This window comes from Pteropus medius, unplaced genomic scaffold (genome assembly GCF_902729225.1).
Source record: "Pteropus medius unplaced genomic scaffold, Ma_sr-lr_union100, whole genome shotgun sequence".
NCBI classification, from domain to species: Eukaryota; Metazoa; Chordata; class Mammalia; order Chiroptera; family Pteropodidae; genus Pteropus; species Pteropus medius.
Window position 1 is genome coordinate 8,772,288 of NW_024340696.1, and position 17,092 is coordinate 8,789,379.

The 17,092-nt window shown below is 33.9% G+C and overlaps 1 protein-coding gene across 2 annotated transcripts in view; it reads right to left on the reverse strand.

The window, feature by feature from the left end:
• The window catches only part of DCDC1 (doublecortin domain containing 1), a 367,143-nt gene that overhangs the window by 318,757 nt on the left and 31,294 nt on the right, over positions 1–17,092 (reverse strand). For both annotated transcript variants that reach the window (XM_039866324.1, XM_039866327.1), the window contains exons 3-5: positions 14,946–15,215; positions 13,629–13,785; positions 12,988–13,150 (exon numbers count right to left, since the gene is read on the reverse strand). In XM_039866324.1, coding sequence (XP_039722258.1) covers positions 12,988–13,150; positions 13,629–13,785; positions 14,946–15,215 — 590 coding nt within the window. The remainder of the gene's footprint in view (positions 1–12,987; positions 13,151–13,628; positions 13,786–14,945; positions 15,216–17,092) is intronic.

Below are 17,092 nucleotides of genomic sequence, written 5' to 3' on the forward strand. Positions count from 1 at the left end.
CCAGATCTTTAGACAATTTTACCGATAAAGGATTTCCCCCTTTGATTACTTAGATTAGGGTGAGGCAACTGAAGGGCCAAGAATGCAAAATTTAAGGATGCACTCAGGGGGGCGCAAGTACACAGCCCTCAGAGTGAGTGCCTGCTTAAATTTTGTCCCATAGGTGCTTCACTCTCTCACCTTAATCCCAGCCTTGGCTTTGACTATCTCTTCTATAAGTAGAACTCCTTAAAGTCCACTAAAAATAAAGTTGACTATTAGCCAGATGCTGTTTCATATGATTTATAGATATTAACTCATGTAGTCCTCTTGACAATTTTATGAGGAAAATTTCATTATCCTCATTTATAGGTAAGGAAACTGAGGCACAGAAAAGTTAAATAACTTGCCCTAGATCTTGCAGCTGATACATAGTAGCACTGGATTATAAATTTAGTTCTAGAAACTGTTCTCCTAATCATTACACTATTCTGTTTCTACCATATATTTTCCGTCATGTACCAGGCACTGTGCTAGGTGCTAAGGAAAGAGAATAAACTGTCTGAAATTATTATGTAAATATTTTATAAGTATATATCTTATTTCAGCTTCCATACTTAAACCCTTAGAAAGTAGGAATCAAGCCTGTATTTCTTATTACTTTGTTACAAGGTATAAACAAGTTCACTACACATGGTATAGTTAACTAGATGTTAACCCTTCCTGTGCATTTAAATGTTCAATTGATAGCAGTCTAATGTTCTTGCTTTTCATAATATACTAATTGTTTAAAATAAGCTTTATTGCCTGTGTATGTACTTACCATCTTTATTCCTTACCTCTCCCCAGTATGAACTTATATATCATTGATCTATAACCTTGATGATCACCGATGACCATAATGGCATAGAATTTCTTCAGGAAAAGAAAAAAACTTGCCAAATGAAAGTCTAAAAGGAGTGCAGTAGATGGGAATGTGCTCAAAGTATATTTAAGGTAAATTTTTATATATTCCTAAAGACTCTGTTTGGGAGTCGTCTCTGCTAGGAAGCCTGTTCCATCTTGGACTCCCCCTTTTTGATCTTTGTGAAGACATCTACCACTTAACTTACCCCACCGTGCTACCACTGTGTATATACTTGGCTAAACAAGCAATGCTTATCTGGTGCATGGAATAAGTGCTGAATGAATTAGTGCTACCTTTATTCCAATAAAACTTATTCCAATAAAAGGAGTATATTCATAATTCCATTACTTGATAACATCCAAAGACACTTTACTCACTTTAAAAATCTGCAGTCTAAAGTTCAAAAAAAAAAAAAAGAGATCACATTTCTGAAGTTCCAAATAAGTTTTCTGAAAGAACTCTAAATGGATCTAAGGAAACCACATAATAAAGTAAATTTTAAAATAAAGTAGCATTTGTAACATAAATTATGTATAGTTTTTTTGAAGACACTCCTACTTTCCAGATCTTTGTTGACATTGATAAACATGGAAAGACTATTAGAAATATATAAAACTTTTTATATAAAGATTTTTAAACCAATCTTCAAAGCAGCCTAATAAAATAATACTAATAATGACTAGAATTTATTAATAATATACTAGATAGGCAGTATAGCCTAGTGGTTAAGAGCATGGGCTCTGAAGCCATACTCTCTGGATTTGAATCTTAACTTTGCTTCTTAATAACTCTAAGACCTTGGAAAATTAAGTCAATCTCATTTGCCTTAGCTTTCTTATCTGAGAAATGGGAACAATAATAATTCTCTTATATAATGTATAGATTAAAGGAATTTCTACAAATAAAACACTTATGTGTAAATAAGAAATAGAAAATGTTGGTGATATTATTTATACTCATGATTTTCATCAAGAACTTAGCATATAGAAAGCAATGTATTAAGTGCTTTGTATACACTAATCCCTTTTATCCTCACAACCTTAAAAATTAGTAGTATTATCATGTCCATTATATAGATGAGGAAAATGAGACCTGGAGAAATTAAACAATTAGATCTGTATCATACATCCATTAAGTGAATCAGAGATAAGATCCAGGCTGAATGATTCCAGAGCCCACTTTCTTAACCATGACACTGTACAATTTCTCATGTGCCTAGAAGTAACAAAAGAATTCCTCTAATTTAAAATGACTTGATATGCCACGCTTCTTCATACTTCCCCACATTCCACCATAGTCCCACCTCAGCACCATCTAAAAGGAAGTTGCCCTTAGTGCCTGTATTTTGGTCAAAATGTCCTTATAAAAACTGCTATTCACAAATCTTTGCGTCTGTGGTCAATCAAAATAGTCTGATGTAGTAGAATAAGGTTTCTCAATCTTGGCAAGTATTGGCATTTCTGTGTTCTTTGTTGCAGGAATGTCCTGTACATTGTGGAATGTTTACCAGCCTCTACTCACTAGATGCCAGTACTTCTCCAGTTGGGACAACCAAAAACGGTCTCAGGCTTTGCCAAATGTTGCCCAGGGGTCAAAATTACCCCCAGTTGTGAATCGCTACAGTAAAGGAGTTTGAGACAATCTCCCTTTGCAGAGGTGCAGGGAGCTGAAATAACTATTGACACACACTGTGCTCTTTCTTAACTTTTAAACTTTAATCATATCTTTTTTTCCTCCTGCTTTGCTGGGCTATTTCCCTTCCTTCTCAACTCAGTGTCACCTCTTCCAAGAAGGTTTATTTGACCTATCCCTCTTGAGGCTTTGCAGCTTCATCTTTGTGTCCTTCATTTGTTTTTTGTTGTTGTTGTTGTTGTTTTTTGGACTTCTCAGTTTTTTGTATGTGTGTCCCTGCTAGACTGAACATTTCAAGGGCATAGTATGTGCTTTCATCTATGTACCTCCAGTATCTGGTACACTGTAAACAACTGTGCTTGTTGAATGGTTAACAAAATAAAAATTGATGATACATTTTCAGTGTAAGCATATATTCCTTGCTCTATAGCCAGCATCTGAAATAGTGTTTGTCACATAGTAGATGCTCAATAAATATTTGTGGACTATTTGCCAAACATGTCAGATGAGAACATGACTATTATTTCATTAGTTAGATATTAGGTAATATTTTATTTAGGTAAATATTAGCGTGTTTTCTCAGTATTTTAGAAAAAGATTACATTTTTATACTCATGATTAATTAGCATCAATTACCATGTCCTCCATTGAATTTACTCAGAAAACTAGAATATGTATCATGGGAGGCAGCTCAGAGTAGGAAGAAACTAAAAAGTCATAGTCTTACTGCATTTCTATGCATGGGCTTCAGAATTGTAAAACCTGGGGGTTGAAAAACTTTTAATCATTATTGACTCTAACCACCCATTTCATTTACTCAATAATTCATTTAACAAACACATACCGAGTTCCTACCACATGTTCCCCGTTAGAGACGCTATACAGAGAGGACCTCAAAGGTTTCTTGGTCTGTTCGGGAAGAAGACAGGAAAACAACACACAATATGGTGTGTGCTAAATTAGAGGTGTGCACAGGCTACTGGGGGAGCATAGAGTGGGGCATCTGTCACAGCTTATAGTGGCCAAGAAAGACTCCCAGAAGAAAAACTTCAGGTAAGATTTGAAGGATACATGGAGTGGGCAAAAGAGAGAGAACATAATCCAGGTAGAGGAAACAATGTAGGTGAAGGCCCAGAGTCATGCGACAATACAACAGACCTTTGGGTGCAGAGTGAACACACAGATGGAGCAAGGAATGTGAGAAGTAGCCAGATTAGAGCCTTGTGCACAATGCACAAGAGAAGTCCCGCACTTCCCAAAGCAGGTCATCTTTTAGATGGGTGGGACCATTGGAAAAGTCTTCTTTACATTATGGCAAAATCCATTTGCCTATGAAACAAAGCTATTGGGATAAGCGAGGATGAGGACAGTTCCAAAGCAGCATGTCTCAAGATGTAAGAACCAGCTAGGGAACCAAAGAACCCTCATCTTTTGCAATACTAAGTGATTTTTCTGTACATTGAAGCTCTAGGTGACATATGGCTTCACATGAAGAAATGTGATTGAAGACTGATGGCCAAGGTAAGCATTATTTCATCCAGGTGAGAAGACAAAACAGAATCCAATTCTTCCATGCCAGCACAGAGAACTTGAGGATGAAGACCTGAGTAGGTTTTAGCCTTAGTGAGGAACAGAATTAATCTCAGAAGCTGGAAGTGGATAGAATGAGCAGTAATTAAATGTTGAGGGTATCACAGGGTATGTGGGGCAGAGAGGTAGGCCAAGTATTAAAACAAGAAACTTAGTTCCATCTAAACCCACTTTTAACTTCTAGGAAAATATACCAGCCATAGCTAACAAATGCTTTTTATACCTGTCTTTCCTTAACTTTCTCATCTCAAAACCCAGGTAGCTTCCCTTCCCCACCCCCATCCCAGAGCTGAGGCTCTCTTGTACCTTTGTAAGAATTAGAAAATTGCCTCCTACCCACCCACTCACCTATGGTAGAACTAAAAAAGGGTAAATCTAGCTCCACAGTGCCTCATCTGTGAACAACAGTGAGCAGGGCCCTAAACCTTCCCAAAGATCACAATCTCCTCTTTCTTTCTTACTTTCAATAATAGTTAATAAGCACCTACTATGCAAAGAACTATAATACAAAGAGAAATGTTAAATGGAGGAAGCAACCATCACCAGCAATAAATAAATAATTAAATAAATAATTAAATGATTAAATAAACTGAGTAGAGAGAGAGAGAGAATGGACAAGAAAAAGAATTCCAGAGAAGATGTGGGAAGGCTGAAAATCTCAGATCTATAGGTTCCTGACAGACTCATTTATCCCAGCACTTCACTTCTGACCATTGTCTGGTCTCAGACAAGCATTAGCATAACCATTAGCCTCTCTTCGATGTAATTATTCTTGGGCTGGTTTACCCTGGCCCCTTGCCAAAGGAGAACATTCACAAATCTACATATGAATTTGAAGTAGGGAATTTTTAATATACTCCTTCTAAATGTCCACTCACTGTTTGCTGCTAAGCAGGCTACTCTAATGAGGTCTTTTCCCTCCCCTACTGCCACCTACTTGGGATATGGATGTTTCAAGGGCCTATTTCATTTGGTCCTTCAACTCATCCATTGAACAACATTTACTGAGCATCTATTAAGTGTCAGGCTCTGTACTGGAAAATGATGATAAATAAGTCAGCCATGGTTTCTTTCCTAAGCAAACCTGGTTTAGAGGGAATAACAGATGTTTATTTCACCAGCAATTACAAATCCAGTTACAAAAGGAGACAGAACATAATGGGAGCTTATCCTTACCATGGGAGCTTCAACAAAAAGTAGGACCAAATACAACACCTACCTGTGCATGAATCAACAACAGCAGCTTTGGAGTTCTCCTTTGGAGAATTCTTAAATCTCTATCTTGTGGACAGTACTCTAAGCTAAGTCTCTGTCCTTACACACCCAACTGCCAAAGGAGTCCTAGTCCCACTTTATCACCTCATTCCCTCCTTTAAATTTGCTAGCCACACCCAATGGGTTCCAAAACAATAAGGACCAGATCTATCCCAGTCTTCCTCTCCTCTGAGACTTCTCTCTAGAAAGTTAAGAGCCCATGTTGGTGAGGATGGGATTGGGCCCATATCCCAGCTACTTGAGGATTGTCAAATTCCCTTGACTATTCATATACTTACACTCTTGCAGCACTTAGAGAATGTTATACTCCAACCATAGATTCTACATTCTATTTTATTTTCATGGTTTGGTTTATAACCAACTTACAAAAAAAGATAAAGCACTTTCTAACCTGCTGCTGTCTACTTTAAAGAAGCCAATACCTGTTCATAAAATTAAATAAATTCGGTGCTCCCTGCACTGTAATTTTCCATTTTACATGTACCAAGCCAAAAGAAAAAAAAAAAAATACAACTTTTTCTGTTACCAAGATAAATGCAGCCAACTTGAAACATCAAATCCATGAGCTTATTAAAAATCTTCTTTTTAAAAATGTATTCTCTTATAGTTGGGAAATAAACTTGAAAACACATTAATGCTATCAAATATGTATAGCTAATGACATTAAATATGAACAAGCACATCATTCTGTGAGTGCAAGATGAATTTATAAAATACAAATGTTCTGACAGTAAGAAAAATATACTGCTATATTCAATTATATCATCTGCTCAAAATACAATTGCTTCTGTGTATGGTAAATAGATTAAATCCAGGTCACATTCCTGCATTCAACTGAGCTTCTAGTCACTCCCTTTTCTCTAAATACTTGTGTTCTTTGTTTCTGCATGTTCTTAAGTGTCATCATTTATTGCTATAGGCGTGATGGCTATATTTAACTAATAATGACAGTGGTTGTCATTAGATTTTAACTCAGTAACACTAGTCTGACATATCATTTGAAGTATGTCTTCAATTCAAATTTGATTATAATTACAAACATCCTATCTATTGTGCCAATCAAAATGTTGTCACCCTTTCCTTGAACTTTTCTATGAACTTTCTTGAAATAAGTTATGGCAGCTTAAAGTTAAGGCTAGCCTTGGGTCATAAATATATTTTAAAATATGACTCTTGGAAGAGAGCAGAGCAAGGCCATTTATGGCTCCTTTTATAAAAGGACTTATTTTGACTAATACCCTAGAAAAAATTCTCAAGGCAAAAAGCACAATATAGTGAGAGTTCAAAGGCTCTAATTCACATTCCCATATCATGCTGTACACACAAGTGCTCAGCAGGCATTTTAATTTGGTTGTGTATATATTTTAAGACTTAGCAAATATCTTTGTTAGTAAAATCAGGTACTTGTGACAGCCTGTATGAAAAGCTAGTGGAAATATAATGTTGTAGACACATATCACAAATATCGCAGGCTTTTACATACATCTTCTTATTTACTCCTCATAATAACAATAATAATAATGAGGTGTATATATTAGTGTATACTATTTCCTCAACTTACAGATGAGGAAATTGAGACTTAAGATTTGAGATTAAGTGACTTGCCCAAATTCATGCTGTCGTGTGCTTCCCTGGCGGTGATAAAGAAAGTAGAACCAAACATTTCTGTTGTTGTTTTCCTGAACCTAGCCAGCTATTCTGGGAAGGTAGGAGTGAACAGGTTCTGATTAATAGCCTTGGGATCTTAATAACATTGGAATCTTAGTTATGTTTATAAAATGGCATTTTCAGTGTTCTCTTTAGAGTAGGGATTCATAGACATTTAATATTCAAATAATTTGCATTTTTTTTAGAAAAATAAGATTATATACAATAATCCTTTAAGATGTTATTATCTCTATTTTACAGGTATAGACATTAAAGTGCAGACCAATCTGTCCAAAGTCATATAACAGAAACGAGAATCTTGCAAGATCATCTAACTTCAAGTTTAGTGTTCTTTCCACTAAATAATAATGCATTTTTCATGCCTCCCCTAACAAATGTCTAAAAACTTCAAAAACAAATGGTCTGAAAGGCTAAAACCTCTGAAACAGTAACTGTAGAATGTATAAATGAATTCTCAGGTAAAGTAACAAGCAAGGTATGCAGACACTAAAAGGTTTGATTTAAAGGTTACTGAAAATGCCTGCTTCTTTTTTTAAATCGCCTCCTTTGGTTTCCATGGCATGCCTTGTTCTTATACAACCCTTTTTATTTCCTTTTTAACACTTAACTGTCAATAAATACCATATTTAGTTCTTTATACATTTGTCTATTGCCCCTTCCACCTCACTAGAACCTAAGCTCCATGAGACCCTGGTCTTGTTCACACTGTAAGGATTCCTTAAGGCTTGATGCAATGTCTGGCACATTGTAGGGACACAATAAATATTTGTCGAGGGAATGTCTGAATGACTAAATGGTATCATTTTAACTACTGCTCTGTCTCTTTAGACAGGGAACCGTAATTGTTTTTCCTGTCTCCCACACACTCTTTCAGCTCTAGTTAGGAAGATATTCTCTCTGTCCACTCTTACCCATGCAGCAAACAACTCAAAGTGATAAAGACAATATTTTTAACACTTATGAGTTAATATCCTAGTGAGAATTAAAATTTATCAGATTTCTTTGCAGCTGTGACAGAAAGATCTCATCCAAAATCTTTAGTTCAGATGTGATTCAATAAACAGAATTTTTTGGATTTCAAAAAAAGTTTATATGGTGCATGTATCCTAATGGTGCATATATCATATATTATGGAATGCACTCAGCAAGGTCTAGGGTAGCAGCCCATAATCAAATACACGATCGTGTCAAGAATTTAGATGTTTCTCAATTATTTGATATTTTGACAATATGAAGAGATACTGTTCTAGACTTTCCTATTGACTAAGGACATTTTTGGGGGGTAGGGGATCTATGGTAATTGTGTTTAGATTCACATCTATTTATATACATTTATTTATAGGTTTAAAACTTTTGGAATCAGGAAATGTATAAAATATATTCCTGTAGATCTAGTCTCACTTGCAGATGTAGATAAAAGACGCATGTGCTGTCTCAGAAGAGTTTTTTCTCATATAATGTCATTTTCCTACTTTTGAATATATGCAGTTAAGTGGGAGATAGGATGGACTGACAAATAATCTCACCTAATATGTATATTATTCAAACAATATGATAATAGGACATTTGGGAAAGCCCACCCTAACTCCTGTTGTAGCTGCCCAAATTAAGTAATGGTCACTCTATAGGTGAGCATCAGGAAGACCAGTATTAGCTTTAACAAGACTAAAGCAGTCATTGGTGTCGGCGGCACTGTAGCATCATCTTGAGATCCAGCAGCAAGAATGTGTGATGTGGGTAGTGGGTCACTTCTTGAAACTTGTGCTTTTAATGCAACTATTTAAAAATCAACAAAATCAGAGATATATAATGGAACAGAATATAATGCATGAATCAGGTTCATTAAATTAATGCATTTTTTGAAAAACAAAATATGACAGAACATTTCATTATTGACGCAGATACGAGAAAAAGTGTTATGCTGCTATTTATAATGTGTCTCGTGTGTCGTGGAATTGAAATATTTCCAAATCATCAATAATTAAAATGATGAGAATCCATCATTGCACTGACATTTACTTCTACATGAAAAGATAGCCTATTTTAAATGTGCTCACACATATTCTTGTCAATCACAAGCTGTCACAGCAAATTATTTCATTTTGTAGAATCACATGGCAGTTAGCAGAAAATCTCTAGGTTTAAATTTAGATCTTAGGTGTAATATCAAGAACTCTTTTCATGAATTTTTTTCCTGTGATTACATCTTTACAATACAGTATATAAAAGATGTAAAATCTTATTTATAATACTCACTTACACTTCTGGTGAACAAAACTCAGGACTGAAATGAATCATTGTAAATGATAACTCTGAAAGCTAAATAGTAGAATAGGAAATATACAGGAAAGATGGAAATTAAAACTAAAAATTTTTTTAAACAATCAGAGCTCCATACAATAGAAGTTTGCACTAATGAATTAAGTCCAAACAGTTTTTTTCTCCCTTAATCTTCTTTAAGACATTTAAGCAACCGCAGGGTGTGAACCATTTCTTACGCTAGGTTTTCATTGTTTGCGGCACCTAGCAGTTGTAAAGGAGCTGAATTCTTATAACTCCTATGAATCTGATGCAAAAATTTTCACTGTGCCACTATTCAGCAGAAGATTCAGGAAACCGTGAATATAACCTAAACTACATGATCATAAATCTGAAAACTTTTAAATGCCTTTTCACACAATTCATTAACTGCATCTTCACAATTCTAGCAGAATCACTAATAAATTTCAGAATCTCCCAATGGCAGAATTATAAGACCTAGTAAGAGTTGACCTTCATCAATAATCTTTATAAAAAATATTTCTATTTTTCCCATACACAATTAATCTCACTGCTTAGCATTCAACTTCAAAACGTAAGAATTATTTTAATATTGCATTTCAACAGGGAAGGCTTCATGTCAGTCTTGACCTTGGCCTGATCTCTATATAAAAGCTTTGTGTTTCGAAGTATGTGATGAATAGCTCTCTGGCTTTCTATTAAATCCAGTGCCACTGGTTGTCAACAGTAATGCTCAAAAGGGGTAGTGAAGTAGTTTAAAAAATCAGAGATGTTCTGTACATATTTTTCTTTAGTAAATCTGGAAATAGTTCTAAGTAAGGTAATTTTCACCATCTACACTGCTTTTCCAAAAAATAAGAAAACAATGAAGTATGGAAATATAATTGCCAAAATATACATAAACTTATTTCACCTTCCTGTGCCAAAAATAAAGTAAATTTTCCTTTGGACGACCCATTTGATTTATATTGTTGAATAGAGTTCTCAGTGTTATAGATTTATAATTTATTTGCCCAGTTTAAAGTCCTTAAAGACCAGGGCTTCTATCCCTATGCCAGGACTACACATAATATAAATAATAAATATTCATTGGCTTAAATTTAAATTAAATTGAATTAACTTGAATTAAAATCAGAGATGAAAGAATAATGATAAAAAAGAAATCAGACTATGAGAACCTTTTTTCACCTGTCTCTGATCTAGCCTTGTACCTAGCACATAGTAGGCTGTCAATGAATGTTTGCTCAATGAATGAAAATCAGTTATATTAAAATAATGACCAGTTACTGACCCTAATATCTGTTGGTTAATTATACATAAAATATTCATGCTCATTTAGAAAGATAAGAGTAACACCAATTCTGCCAACTGTTTTACTCCTATTTATCTTTAAAATGTTCAATTTTCCAACTTTTGAGAATGCCTCCTTACTCTAAATTTGTCTACCACCTTCAAAACTATTCATACATGTTGTATTTTTATTGTATACTAATGAAAACAAGTTGGTAAATTTTTGATTTACCTATAAGACACATGCAAGAAAGATAATTTTAATTTGATTTGAAAAAATGTATGTGACATATATATGAAAGATGTATATATGTATGATGTATATACATATATATGAAATCTCCCCACACCTCTCTCAAATTATCTAAATCAAATTGTACGTATACATTAACACATATATATACACATGAATATATTTATAATATTTTACATTTATATTCTTAATGTTCAGAAAGAAACCAAATATTAGTCTTTAGGCTTATCTATGAGCTTAGTGTAGATGAGTGGCCTTTTCCCCATTATACTTATCCTAAGTCTTTTTAACGGACATGTGATATGCTAGTCTGTGTCCAAGCTTACCTACAATTTCTTTTCTCAAAAGACAAGGCACATCTGCCACCTGCTCTATTCCGTGTCCCAGCAACAACTGTCGAGCAGCATAAAGATTGATTATCAGTCAAAAACCATTGCACAACACCAGATTTTGGTGGGTTAAGCTTGCTGATCCAGCAAGAGATGGTGTGAAATTTTCAGGAGTGTGTGCCAACATTTTGGTGCTAAAAGAACAGCAGTGCATGTCACAGTGAAACATAGCCAAAGATATGCAGACAAAGCAGAGAAGTTTTTTTGTTCTGGACTTGGCTTTAAAAAGGATAAAAGAGAAAACAAAAAAGTAGGAGGAAATTAGTTTGTACATTTAAAAATCATCCACCAAGCTTAGTCATGTGTATAACATTGTTATTTTTGGCATACATGTCCAGGAAATTTTCAAGAAAATTGGCTATAAATATTTTTTATATAACTCTTCCACAATACCATTATCATATGAAAGGCAAGGATAAGTAAATAATCAAGGATCTTAAGAAAGCACTCATTCCTTAAATATCTGAACATAAAAAAACCCCACAGAAACATTTACCTACAATGACTCATGCTTATACACAATTATTCAATGCATATAAAATAAAGACAGCCATATTTAAAGCTAAAGCAAAATTTAAAAAGTACATGGGTCTACACTATCTCATAGGTAATTTTTACTGGGTATTATAGCAACAAGTTTCTTTATAAGGAGCAAACTACCCTGAATTTTCTATTGAATTCAAATTATTTCCTGATGATCAAGCATTATCAAAGAGACAGAAACCATAGTATTATTCTATATAAAACTAATAGAGAAAGAATTTTCATCACCTCATCTGTAATGAACTCCAGAATTACTTTTCTTCTACTTATGCAATTACTGCCTAGACTTGCCTTTGGTTCACCAGCTTTATAGCAGTTGCATGGAAAAAAAAATACTTCAAATAAGGTATAAAAAGCATAGGGGAGTGCATCAGTTAAGTACAATAAATGTATATGGCAAAGTTCATGTCATTTAAATGTAATTATCATATACAGGACTTGGTAACAGACTCTGGGTGTGACATGTATGAAATGTATTCTTTACAACTAAAGAAAGAAAAATGTTTGTTTTTTATTTAGAAAATCTCAACATTTCTGAAATGTTAAAAACAATGCACTTTTAAAAAAAGACCTTATCTGTAAATATGTCTAAAATATTATATATTTATATTATTTATATTATGTATGTATGTAAATATACATAATTTCAAGAATTTTAAAAGGTCAAGCTGCAGCATTTACCTTATAAAAAATTTTATTAGGAAAATTATATGTATATAAGAATTTTATATTCATTACTGGCCACATTTTCATAATTATGTTAATGCCATCTGAAAAAAAGACCAATAGAGTAAATGAATAAATGATACTTGAAACTTTGAACTATTTTCTTAGATAATAAGTCTAATGAATTATATCTGTTGGGTGTCACAGAAACTAAACAGAAAATTCAATAATCTCTGATTTAATTTATTATATTTTCACCATTTAACCTCCTGCAGGCTCCCTAATGTCTATTCAGATCTATATTAAATTAAGCGCCAATGCTAATGAAGGGCAATAAACGTGGCTGTCAGTGGATTTTTCTTTCATTAAGCACATTATCCTCTTACTGAGCTGTAAATGCGTAAACATTAGTTTTGTTAAACCATGCAAAAAAGACAGGATGAAAATCATTTTTTAATTGCACCCCTTAAGGAATTTACTGTATGTGGGGGTAGGGTATTTTTTTTCTTTTTTACCTTTAAGTTTTTTGAATGGATCTAAAAAGGGCTCTCCCATTGAAACATAAACATCGGCTTCAAGTGGTATATCTTCAGGTTCTAGGGCTTCAGTGCCGTTTGCCAAGAACACTCGTCGTGCGGCCATGTTCAGATTTAGCTTTTCTGTGCACTCCTCCAGCAACTAGAAGAAAGCAAGAGGTAAGAGAAAGTGATTTACAACAAAGAAAGCAACACATTTCCATGAAACAAAAGGTGCTAACAATCGAAATAGAAACTCACTGATTCACATGACAGAATTAAGTAACTTGAGTAACTCCACCAATAGAGTTATTTTCTACCAGTTGAAAACAAATAAAAGGTAAATCGCAGCACCAAGAATATCTAATGATTATCTAATTTTAGTCCTTAAATGTTCTCTGTTTAATAACCCTAGAAGATATAAAGCTATTGTATCTGTTCTATTAAACATACAACTTATATATTGATTAAAAAAAAAAAGGAATGAAATGCCTGTGAGATCTATGTATATGTAAGCAATTTACAGATTCATATTAGTGAAAAGAAAATTTTAACACAATAAATGCCATCTTTCTCATCTTTTATATTATAAAGAGAGTAAGAGAAGAAATAAACACTAAAAACTTTTGAACACTAGTTACCAAGGTGATGGTTGGTACAGTAACTTTGGCAAAGATTGTTCTAGATCCATTTTTGTAAGCTGTTACTCTAATCACTCTGGGTTGAAGTTTGTGTCTTTGAGACAATCTATGCCAATTCTGGGCCGATCGAAATTTTAAAGAGGAGAACTCCGCAACTCTGAAGGAAAAAAATACACAAAAATTGGTGCAAGTTAATTAGTAAAAACATTTAAAGATATTATCCTATATATTTTAGATATAAACCCTAATGATTGTTCCTAAGTATTCTTCAAAAAAGCTTTTTATGGGATATGATTGTCTACATTTACTTAAATATTAAAAATACTTAATACAGAATAAGTTTACCAAAACTATTCATATAAAACATACATTTTTAAATGAATCGTTTTTATCATTTTGCTTATAAAACATTAGAACACTCATTTTAAAACTATATTTATATATTAATTATTTTGATAGAAAGCAAAACAATAGTAATATGATCTTATCATGAAATAGTAAATGGAGACTATTTTCCTTTAAGTTTTCATGTTTATCAAAGTCCTTTGATTTTTTTAAAAAAAGATTTGAAATGCAAATAGATTGTAAACTAATTTTTTTTACTCTAAAGTTAATTGTAATTGCTTTCATTTCAAATTGTTTGGGGCCAGTAAGAAAAAACAGTTCTAAGTTTTGTGGGTTCCATTAAAACAGTGTCAATCCTTAATATTTTCTCAGCAAAAGTACATGGTAAACAACTAATGTCAAATTTTTTATTTCAGAATTATCTAACTAACCTTGTTAATTCTTAATGCCAGAGGTAGAAAATAAGCATTTTAAAATAAAAAATTCAGGATAATTAAAAATCACAATATATCCACCTAGTCAAACATATGAAAATAATTAGATTATCAGTTTCTTAGGTTAAATGTTTATGATAACAATCTTGATGTAAAAACACGTAAAATGTGAGTTCATTTCAATTCGATTTTATTTTGAAATACTGGTTAACTATCAAAAGTATGCATTTCTATTTTTAAACAAATATCTGGTAAGCAGATATTTCATGGTCCTAGCCTGATTCTGCTTCAAATATTCTTTTCAGAATTTCATATTATCCACATTGAAGTGTATTCCATGTTTTCCCCAAGTGTAATTAGCTACATTCTACTCTGGTGCTTTTGGGGAAAAAAAAAATGCAAAACAGAAACAAAACCCTAGAGATAGAGAGGTGTTACATTTTAATGTCTGAAATAGTCAACTGAATCACTACAAATTCTGCTCAAAGGAAAAAGCTTCAACAGTCAGTTAAAAAGAACAGAGAACAGCTTTGATTACCTCAGTTGACCCACTGGAGCACTGACAGGCCTGTTTCTCTTGGAAGCAGATATAAAACAAGAATTGTTTTTACTGTTTGATTTGTAGCTATCTGGGTTTGATATTTCATCACGGCTATGATCTGATGCTGTTTGATGTGTGGAGCAATCTTGAAGTCCTGACCCTTCTGATGCTGCTGTTGAATGCAAAAGTCTGTTGGGGCCAAACTGAGGCTGCAAATAATCTTCAGTAGTTTTAATAACTGCTTTTGCCTTAGATGGCAGAAACTCCCTGAAAGAAACAGAGCATGGAAGAATACAGTGAACTGATTTGTAATCACTTATTAACAACTACCACATAATAACTAGTTCTGTGCTATATGCTAGACAAAATACTACACACCCGTTATTTTAATTCTTACAATATCTCTGGGAAGTGGGTACTGTTTTTATCCCCATTTTACAGATGGGGATCAGAGAGGCTAATTAACTTATCCAAGTTCAAACAATCAGTAAGTTGAAAGGGTGGGAAATTGAACCCAAACTTCTCTTAAAACTCACATTCATAACCATGAACCTTAATTACTTACTTATAGACTTATTGACACAATGTAAATAAAATTTTTAAATTCTTAGATTCATTTATTAAACACAACCACTCTAAGTATTAGGAAATACAGAAGAGATGTGGTTCCTACCCTTGAAAAACTTGCAAACTAACTTCTAGTAAAGAGAGAATATACATTAAATAAACTGCTTAGAAGTATGGGTATGTATTAACTTTAAATGAAAAAAATAATTCCTTGAAGGTAAACTTATGTAGGCTGGAATAAAGTTGGTACAGGCTTCAGAGCAGATATGAGATCAGAGTGACTAATTCAACCTGGTTTGCTCAGGATTATCTTGGCTTTGGCATTGAACGTCACACATTTTGAGGATCAGGTGATACAGCTTATTACCAGGACACATAGAAAGCTAAGAAAGTAAAACCACTTCAGGAGAGTACAAAGAGAATTAAAAGACCATTCATTGCTCTCCAAAATATACTAGTGACTGAAGAACAACTCTAGTAGACTGCCATATGTTTTCACTCAGCAACCGCATCTCTCCTGTGTCTGCTTCCTTTTCCTGTATCTTTATTTTCTAATCTACCTTTAACCTCCTCCTCATTCTCATGGCTTCTGTTAATTGCCTCTATGTGTCCCCCGCATTTTTATACCACATTACTTTCTTCAGACTCTCTCTACATGACTCACATTCAACTCTCCCAAAAGTTTCATTTCATCACTACGCAGTATAGGACACTCCTGTTAGGTAGAACTCTCATGCTAGGTGAACTCATACACCCCTGGCAAGACTGGATGGGAAAGTACCCATCATTGGCCCCCAAAAAAGCTACGGATAGGGCAGCAGAATGATAAGGTACAGAGAAGTTAAAGTAAGACGGGCTCTTGGAGTCCTCCTGAAAGAGGAACACATAATTAGCAGGGACTTAGTTGGCCTATCTCGTATACCGAGGTAAGCAGAAACACTACATATTGATTAATTGAAAAAATACTCACTGAAATATATCACACAATTTAAATTAGTACCAAGTGTTTTTAAATTTAACAACTACTCAAAGGCTATTGTGATTCTTCTGATTATTTTGATATTAGTCATTCACTTCTAATCATAAATAAACAGAAGAATGTAATATTGCAATTATAAGCCCAGTCTTGAACCATTTGGCCCAATAGTTTATTGTTGGTTGGCCCCAAGGGATGTGGATAGCAAGGCAGGATTGTCCTTTTTAATGCCAACACCTTCAGGGTGAGAAAATAACCAGCATGATAATCCTATAATTATAATACAGGACTTTATTCCCCCAACAAAATCATCCCCATTCATTTTCTGAGTCAGCAAAGTGGTGCATTATAAATTCCTAAAAGTATCCCCCAACTGTCTATAAAAATTGTTGGTAGGAGTCACAGCTGTTTCATCTCACCACTTCACTGCTGCCACTGCCCATTACAAGAACAATGAGGTCCATGCGAAGGTGCTACTGTGTAGTGTTTCCAAAGATACCATTGCTTGGGATGCCATAATAGTTTAGTACAGAGGTGCAGAGAAGAGGCACCTCTCCAACCCTATTCTATACTAGGTCACCTGGACACCAAAGCAGCTCAG